General features: G+C 43.0%; 1 protein-coding gene across 2 annotated transcripts in view; it reads right to left on the reverse strand.

The window, feature by feature from the left end:
- The window catches only part of PPP3CA (protein phosphatase 3 catalytic subunit alpha), a 323,016-nt gene extending 313,837 nt beyond the window's left edge, over positions 1-9,179 (reverse strand). For both annotated transcript variants that reach the window (XM_016951921.4, XM_016951920.4), the window contains exon 1: positions 8,332-9,179. In XM_016951921.4, the coding sequence (XP_016807410.1) occupies positions 8,332-8,389 (58 nt within the window). In that variant the 5' untranslated portion in view covers positions 8,390-9,179. The remainder of the gene's footprint in view (positions 1-8,331) is intronic.
- Positions 9,180-9,949: the final 770 nt, after the last annotated feature.

Genomic DNA, 9,949 nt, shown 5'->3' on the forward strand with positions numbered 1-9,949 from the left:
TCAAAACATAAAGGAACCCCATAATTTAGAAATTTAAATCCATCTTATCCTTTATGTTATTTCATTCCTTTAACAACCATGTATCAAATGCCTATTCTACAGCAGGCCCTGTGCTAGAGCTAAAGACACAAAAGTAGATAGAACTTCTGTCTCTAGGACTTTCCACCTCCTGGGGAGGAGAGGCAGACAAGGAAACAAGTCATCACAGCAACATGCTCTTATCAAGGTGTCCTCTGTGAGAAGGAAGAGGCTCAATTCCTTTATTCTAAGTGAAGGTGTCAGGAGATGCAGGTCTCAGAGGAGGTAACTTCTGAACTGAAGCTCGAAAGAAGAGAACTGAATGATCAGGAGAACATTTGTTATCCCAATAATCAGGCCCACGCAGAACAGGAATGTGTGTAACTTTAATAGCATTAAATATACATGAACCAACAATGCCAGATTTATCATTTTTTAAAATCAAATTCCTTTGTAAAAAGCAAACAAAAAACAAAACAAACTTGAATTCCTGACTCAGGTTCCATCTTTTAAAGAATATATCTTGCTTTTAATTTAACTTGATAAAACAGCATAACTTACAAGATGTTTTAAAAACAAATGTCAACGGATGGCTCAAAGCCCACTTGTGAGAATCTAAGGAGACAGCAGCGTTAGTGCCACCTTTTTCTTAACTTTTCATAGCCCATGTATCTTTCCACTGGATGGCATCCAATGACATTTTGGGGGCCAGAGAAGGGAAGGAGGTCATGTTGGAGAAGGCAGCATTTCTGGATTACAGAAGCATTATAGGAAATGATATATTGAGATGTAAACAGGGAAAGAGGTTTTTTCCAATTTGTTCTTTTTCATGAAATTTACCAGGTCATTTTATCTTCAAGTCCAAATCTAGACAATAACTAAAATACACAAATCATCCAATAATCAAATACTCAGTGATTAACATATTTTTTCTCATTTGTCAGAAATTGACCAGCCTAAAGGGGAATACAATAAAAACTGAAAGACAGCTGTCAGGTTCAAGCAAATAAATTAAATTGAATAGAACTTAGCCTTTTACATTCAGCAGGGACAAAGTGAGTTCAAGTGACCGAACAGAACAGCTCTCATTCTAATTGTGTAACCTTATTAATGCCTCCTTCTCATACTCCATGCCCTGATTGGGCTGGAGAAAGAAGCACTCCAATTCGCCAGTCACCATACAGAACCATTTACAAATGGAACTTAATATAATACACTCAAAATAAAAACAATTTAGAAGGCTTCAGGAGGCACATGAGAATTTTACAATATCCATCTCATTCAAAAGAATTTATTCAGTGCATTTAATAAGCAAGGCATTGAGCTAGGGACCAATAAGACAATGACCATTTTTTCCAAACTAAAACTCTGAATACAAATATTAACAATTTTATGCAACTTCCAAGTATATGCAGCAACCAAGACACATAGTTTAGACACTGACATACTAGAATTTCCAAAACATTCTGATATTACATAGAAAGAACTAGACATTTTAAATAAAAACTACTACTAATTCTTCCCCAAAGAAAGGAAAACTGGGACAATAAAATCACCATAGAAAGACTCTAAGTCTAAGAATCTTAGAGCTGATGAAAATTTTTTTAATTTAGCTCCATATAAATAAAACTCTCTCTTTGAACATCAACCATCATTCTTCTGGTTTCACAGTTGTCAAAAGTACCTGAAATTGACAAACATTGTAAAGTAGTATGTCATAATATTGAGATAGCTTTTATAAATCCCTGATATCTATTTGTTTCCCTCTTTTGCAGACAGACACAAGCAAAATTTCCAGTTGCAAGAGACAGAAGTTCACAGACAGGTAGACCATTTTTTAAAATAGAGTCATAGTATATTTTGCTGTGAGACAAAAGCATGGATAAGGAAAACAAAAAGAAGGACAGCAAAGTTCTATTCCTCTCTATGATGGTCTCAAAAAGAATCTACCTGAATTCCAAAAACATAGCATTTTAATAATTTATTGCCACTTCGTCAGTGAGGGCTTTTATTTTTTTAATATCTAAAGCTTCCCCTAGCCGAGTGCATATTTGTTAAAACGGATTTGAGATACCAGCAACTGGGCTAGGTCATAAAGTTGATAACCCATCTGATTTAAGCCATTATTCAGAACCCCTAACCATGGAGGAATACAAAATTGTTATTTCACTTCTCATATGAAATATAATTGATGGATTCATATGAAAGATGGAATTATTGTAAAATAAAATGATTTTAAAATGCTGAAAATGTCAAGAGTACTAAAGACTTAATTTACAAACTAAAATCCTATTTCATTGCCTACATCAGTCCTACCTAATGACTGCTTTAAAAATAGGAATGCAACACCTCAGAATCACTGGCTGATATTTTCACCTGAGCCTGCTCTAGAAATTAACAAAATCATCAAATCTGAAGATTTTGTTTGTCAAACCAGAGCATCAGTGTGGGTCATTAAGTGGAGTTCAGAAAAACAGGCTTAAGACAACATCCTTCAAAATGAAATTAAATAACATTCTTTTGCAGGAGAGTATACTATTCTATTTCTGTGTATATATTTACCTGAACAGAAAGCAATGTTTAACAGTATTTCTTTAGTAAACCTCAGGCCAAGGTCAGACTAAATTATATTTATCACCAGAATTTGATGTCTGCTAAAAACAGAAATATAAAAAGCTTCCTCTCCTAATCAAACTATTTTACATAGTTAATTATTTAGTAAAACAAAATGTGAAATGAAATGTGAAGACATCTTAAATATACCAAAAGAAGTGGCCATTTTCTTTTTTTCTTTTTCTTTTTTTTTTTTTTTAAGAGATATGGTCTTGCTATGTTGCCCAAGCTTCCACCTCAGCCTCCCAAAGTGCTAGGATTATAGGTGTGAGCCACCACACCTGGCCAGTGGCAATTTTCAAAAATATTTTCAAGCAAGAAAAGCCTCTTTAATAAAGAAAATAATGTGTTTACACTTACCTGTAACCATTCTATCTATTCTGTCTCCACTTCTTTAACTATAAAAATAAATGTCATCATAAGCTACTCTTGACCCAAGGCACTCATGGCTTTCAATGCTAATGGTTCTGACTATTCTCAGGTGACCAGAAAATACATAACACGTGTCACTTCTAATTCTGTGTTAGCAGTGACTGAATCGCCATTACCAGGCAGTGGACAAAGTGTTAACCACACACTCCCCATTTCCCATTTGATTATCCTTTGGTCCTCACAAGTTGGCAGTGGATACAATTACTCCCCTTTTATGTATAGAAAAAGTTAGCCTGTGAAGTTATAACATATACCAGTGGAATTACAGAAAGCTGAAGTTCAAGGTCTCACCATATCCCTCTTGTATATCAAGAGACTGCTACATCAGAAAGTTGCTGGAAAAAAATTGACAAAATGATTTTTAGTAATTATCAAAATTCTATATCATGAATCGCCACCATTCTTCATAGTTCTAGAAGTATTCAAAATGGTAATTTAACCATATTTGCTAAAAGGAGAGTGAGTATCTGCAAAAATGCTGTTTTCCAATGAGGTCACCCTAAATGGATTCTTTATTTGGTGTCATAATTAGTTTCAAATTTACACATAGCTGACACAAAAAAAGATAAGGAAAAGCATGAGAGGCCAATTACAAAAGTTATAAATGAATGCTATATCAAAATTATATTTCATCTCGCTAAAATTACAAATAAAACAGACAAATAGATTTTAAAAGGCGTATTTTTAAACAAATCTTAGAGTAAACCTCATTAATTAGATTCCAGATGTTAATTTTTTCCTATTTTAACTGGATGTCTTAAGATATACTGTCCATTTAAAATAAGGGTTCTATCCCACACTTCTCAGAAAAACTATTATCTTCAAAATGTTGATTATTCTAATTGATGGCATTTTAGAATCACTGGAATTCCCCTGAATCCCAGCCTCAATTGTTGCATTAATCATTAAATTTACTGAATGTTTTTACAACAATGCACTTGTGTTATATTCACTTTATAATAGTCCCAAAAGGAAATGTTAATAAATAGACCAACCTAACTTGTAACGAACAGGATGAATTTGCATACTGTTCACTAAGTATTGAAAAGAATTTGTTCTCTTGGTATATTAACAATGCTGGAACTATGTTGTTTATACTTTTTGGTTACCGGACCCCTTTCTTCACATCCAATGCTGATGTAAACTTCAGCCAACAAACACTGGTGTTTTTTCACAATAAATTTAAATTCATGATATTGAATTAATAAAGTTTCACTATACTCAAATTGAAAACCAGATACATGAAACTCAACTGATGGTAACAAAATGTCAGTAAAATAAATTCACAAGCTCTTCCTGGAACACCACAAATAAATGACATTATTTACTACTCTGTTGCATCAAGGTCTAAACACGACAGTTACTACGAATGTGACATATTTGTTTTCTTTTTAAGTAGTATTATCAGTCTCACCCAGCTAGAAATACTAGTGGCTGGAATCCTTATTTACTTAATAATACTTAACTAGCATCTTCTTGCTTCTATGATCTTAGTATCTTTCAGAATTCTCCTATGTGTACTCTGTCTACATGAAGTACGTAAGCTGGCAATACACCTGAAAAACAGCTCATTCTCTATGGCCAAAAGCAACCTTACACAAAGCACAACAATGCATTATCTATAGTTTCTGAGAGATTCCACAAAACTCTTCTCAGAAATTTATCCCTCAACAGCCTCCCATAGTTTCTAAAATTTCTACCATTACCATCGGTTTGTGTTAAGGTAGAAGTCCCATCACAAAATACTTGGAGATGGGAACAGAGGGAAGGTAGGTTAAGAGATTTAACAAAGCCAAATACTCATTATCACATAGGGTTTAATTTCCTCTAAGTATTTTTAACTATCACATAGCAAAGTTCCATGACCAATAGGGAATGCTAGGGCCAGACAAAGCATTCTAGGCAGGAACAGAGAGAAATGAAGAAAAGCCAAAGTTTGAGACAAGGCCTGTAGAGTACCACTAAGAGAAAAATCAGGACGGGGGTCAAGGGGAGGAAGACAGTTATTCTTCTATTTATTGCCCTCGGTTTGCTGTATGTATCTTTAAAAATATAATGTAAAGCAATAAACGGACCATATTATTTTGATTTCCAGCAAAGGTCATTACCAAGATGTTTTCTCTGAATTTTTCTACTTTCCATTGTTTTAATCCAAGAAGAGTCAAAATGATACAGCACTAGTTTTGCTAACTTAAGTAACTTTCTCTCCTGGGATAATCTAAACAAATACTTTTCATCTCCACTGCCATCATTCTCTTTCATTTTTAAGGTTTAGAAAACCGATCAGGGTCTCTGAATACATGCTAGCAGATTCTATAAACCTCAAAAATAACATAGTTGAGACAAACTCAACCTACGTCTCTAAAGCTGCATTCTAAAAGTACAATTAAGAAAACAGTCACATCATATTACTACAAACCACAAGCACATCTTTATTTGTAAATAGCAATTTCTTATACAACAAAAGCCAGATGACACTAATAAATATAACAGTAAGCAAATGCCATGGCATGCCATGGTAATAACAATCTGAATATTTATTTTTGTATGTATATATAGTAAATAATACTACACATACTTCGTAAAAAAGAGAAAACTTATGGAGCACAAATACTTCCTCAAAGATAATTTCTTTTCTGTATTAAAGAATGAGTTAAATAGCCATTGAGATGAAGTTCTAACAAAATTTCAAGAAAATAATGGTTTCTAAACTCCATATTATCTAATTTTTGCAAATTAAATCACTTGTTAATATGTTTCACATCCAGCATACGCGTACTTTCCATTCATTCAGTACGTGTATACATACTCAAGGGGAAATATTATTTCACAGAAAGCTAATAATCAAAATAGATTATCTCAAATAACTAATAATAAAAATCTTATGTATGACAAAAGGTTGAATCCAACCTTGTATAATGCCTTTCATGCCAATAATATTCTACAAGAAAACAGGATAAACAATAACAGTGTATCCACCTTAAAATCAGGATTCATCAACAAAACTTCTATAAACAAAATTTCATATTTCACATCTCACATCAGGATCTCTATCAAAACAAATGCAAAATTAACTTTTCCTATTTTGAGTCTACTATCCACATAGTATGTGAATAAAATTTTTTAAATTATGGGTGAGTGTGTGTACCTAAAATGAAAAGTCATTTATAATGGTACAGTATTGAAAAAAAGCAAGGCAAAGTAGCCTTGGAATGGTTGAGTGGGCTCTTCCATTTTAAGCGGTAGAGAAACTAAGCCAGAAAGTATAAACATTTATTTTTACATGTTCACCTGATGACTTTACACCTACATTAAGAATCCACATCCTATGATTTAAAACAGGGAATGTGACCTTATGTGTGCACAAGTGTTTTTTTAATTGCCAACACGTTCACTAGTATCATTTGAATTATAAGCTTTACATTGTTTTGATCTTAACCTAGATTGGAGCTACATCTAAACTTCACACATTAAGGAGATAATTGTCATTCTCTGATATTTCTGCAAAGGGTCTCAATTTTTGAAAATGTCAACAGAAGCCTTTCATGCAAAACACAGCTCTCTCAAATAAATCTGAATGGACTGTTTCCATGAAAATCCATGCCTGCAGGAAAAATAAAATAGCTGTGCATCTCTCTGCAGCCCTATTTCGAATCATTTTTGCAGAGCTATTTCCTCATTATTTTCATGGGTATATGAATCCTGCACCGAAGCTGAAGCAGGAATGATTCCAGTAAAACCAAAACAAAAGAAGATATTTTGTTCTTTCTGAAAAAAGGGAACGTAATTTCCCCCATCACCACCACCACTCACACAGAAAAATTACTTTAAAAACTGAGTAAACCTCTAAGGAGAAAGAATCATTTCTGAAACCCCAGAGGGACTTGTGTATCATGGTCTTTGGGCTGCTGGGTTACTTCACTTTTAAGTGCTCATGGTGCAAACGACTTGACTGCCTTGCACTCTAGTTGCATGCTCTGGCCACATTAGATACCATCTCTGTTCTACACACAACACACACACATTACACCAGCCAGTGCTGTTTCCAATTTCAGAGGCCCGCTCCCCGCACAGCTCATGCCCATCTCTGCTTTGCTTGGTGTCCTGACCCCCAGGAATGAGAGATACTACTGAATCCAAGTGGATCTGCTCTGTTGCCTCAGCCTTCCAGGATTCATGGGATGGTTCCTCCCCCACTACACCTAGGAATACAAGGAGGCCGGTAGATTCCCGTGCGACAGAGAGATCAACCACAGCCTGTCCCCTTCCTCACTCCGCACATCCCAGTTTCTCTTTGCCAGCAACCTCAGTGCATCCTTGCCAGGAGTTTATCATCCCGTAGGCGGCGAAGAGGAGGCAATAATAGGAATCCAACAGCCCGTTACAAAAAGGATGCCAGGGCACGGAGGAAGCAGGCGGAATGAGGTTATCACTTGGGAGGTGTGCACGAGTGGAGAACCCTTTAAGAGCAATGACAGGTCGGCGGGGGACAGCCGGGGATGGCAAGAGAGGCTGGAGAAGTGGTTTTCGTGTCTCTCCCCGGTGCGTGCGGGGGAAATCCCGGGGCGGCAACGGCTGGTGCTCTCGGGTCGTTCCCCGCCTCCCGCGCCCCCCGCGGCCACCCTCCAGCCAGCGACCGCCCCCGCCCCCGCCCCGCGCGGAAGGAAGCGCCGGGCTCCCCCCACGCTCTCCCGCTCTCTCGCGAGTCCTGTGCAGGCCCTTCCAGGGGGAGGGGGAGGGGGGCGCGGAGGGAATTGCTGCAATGGAGCTCCAAGAGAACCCTGCCCGAGTGAGGCAGTCGGTGGAAAGCCACGGCCACACAGAAATGCCTTATTAATTTTTAAAAAGCCATAAATCACCCCTCCCTCTGCAGAAGAAAACCATAAACCCGATCCCATGCAAGCCTGCGAGCAGAGCCACCCACTTCCTATTTCTGTCACAGCAGCTACACCCTACCAGCAACCACCCCCCGGGCGCCCCCTCCCACCACCGCCACCCCCGCCGCCACCTCCCCGCGGCTCAGCCATTTGCCAACTGACGCCCCCGTCAATAAAAATGCCCCAAGTGAGGCTGGGTGGGACGCGTGGGGGAAGGGCGCCGCGGGGGCGGGGGGTTCGCGGGGTTCGCGGGTTGCACAATATCCTAGAAGGTCCGCGGCTGGAGCGGACAGAGGAGAACCTGGGGCGGGGGAGGGGAGGCGAGGCGAGGCAAGCTGCCCTGGCGCCTGCGGCACACGGTGCACCCAGGCCACCGCGGCGCTCCGCTTACCTTTCACCACCCTGTCGGTCGTCGACAACTTGGGATCAATTGCCTTGGGCTCGGACATCTCCAGCTGCCGGAGGACAGCGACGCGCTGCTCGTCCGTCCGACTGCACACCCCGACCGGACCGGCGGGCCAGACACTCAACGCCGCCGCCGCCGCCGCCGCGCTGCAAACCGCTCGGCTGGAGGTCTAGGCTCTGAGCTGGCTTTAAAGTTGCTGCCTTTTCCGCGCGTCCCTCCTCCTCCGCCGCCGCCTTCACTCCTCCTCCGCCGCTGCCGCCAGCCCCGCCGACTCGCTCCGGGCTGCGCGTGTGTGGTGGTTATTTATTTATTTTCTGAGCACGCCTCCCGGTTCTTCTTTTATTCTTGGGGGAAGGGGGATGGGGAGGAGAAGCGCACACACGAGCACCCACCCCGGCACGGAGACCCAGCACCGCGGAATGGAGCCCCACGCGCGCACACACGGCCAGGATTAAGACCGATCACATGGGGAAGGCCGGGGGCGAGGGAGGAGAGGCAGGGCCGCCGATGTCAGTGCCACCAGCCGCACCTTGGCGTCCCCGGCGGCGGAGAGGCGGCCGCCGCTGCTGCCGCTGCCGCTGCCGCTGCCGCTGCCGCTGTTGCTGCTGCCGCTGCCCCTGCTTCTCCACACAGAGCGCCGCCACTGGTGCCGCGGCCGCCGGAGACGTCCCGCCGCCGCGATCGCCCGCGCTCGCCTCTGCCTCCCCGCGCCGCTCCTCCACTCACCAAGGCACAGCCGCCGAGCTCGGCAGACACAGTCCCGGGCACAACCTACCCTCCTCCGCCGCCGCCGCCGCCGCCGCTGACACCGCGCCCGCCTCCGCCTCCTCCCCTTCCTCCTCCCGGCCCCCGCCTCTTGCGCGCCTGCAGCCTCCTCCTCCCCACTGAGCCCGCCCCCGACCTCCCGCCCCGACGCTGGAGTTCCTCGCGTTCATTGGCTAGAGGGCGCATCACTCAGTGCCAGGTGGCGGCCTCCCCGCTTGTCCCGCCTCCCGCTCCTCCTCATTGTCCCCGCCCCTTGCTCTGTTTTCTCCCAGCTGCCGGACCAGCGGGCCTGCCGCCTCTACCGACCAGTCCCTGCTCAGGTGTCACTTTTGCTGGCAGGCCGAGGTTAGGGCAGGAGAGTGGGCAAGGCGTCGCGGCCAGGAGGAGAAGGGCTCTACCACGCCACCCTCCTTTGGCCTCCGAACGCGGACCCCGCACACACACACACCCGCGCCTCTTTGGCAAGCGTGCCTTGTCGGCTGGGTTAAGCCGCAGTGTGAGTAGCCAAGTGCAGAGGGTGTCTCCGGGTGTGTGCGTGGCCCACAAGAGGGCAAGAAGAGAGAAGGCGGGGATAGGAGGGAAGAGGGTGGGGGTGAGAGGCAGCCCTGAGAGGGCGGAGGAAGGAAGAGGCTGGGAGCTCGGCGCCCGCGGCGCAGCTGCCGTCGCTGCCGCAGCTGTCCAGGGAGGATCGCCAAAACGGCGACGAATAAACAACTTACCTTGCGGAGAAGAGCTACGACTGCGATGCGGTGTACGGTTGTTTTTGCTTTTGCGTTGGCGGCGTAGGGGCTGTTACTGTGTCCCACCCAGGCGTGCACACCGAGCGGCGGGGCGCTGT

Source organism: Pan troglodytes, chromosome 3 (genome assembly GCF_028858775.2).
Source record: "Pan troglodytes isolate AG18354 chromosome 3, NHGRI_mPanTro3-v2.0_pri, whole genome shotgun sequence".
NCBI lineage: Eukaryota > Metazoa > Chordata > Mammalia > Primates > Hominidae > Pan > Pan troglodytes.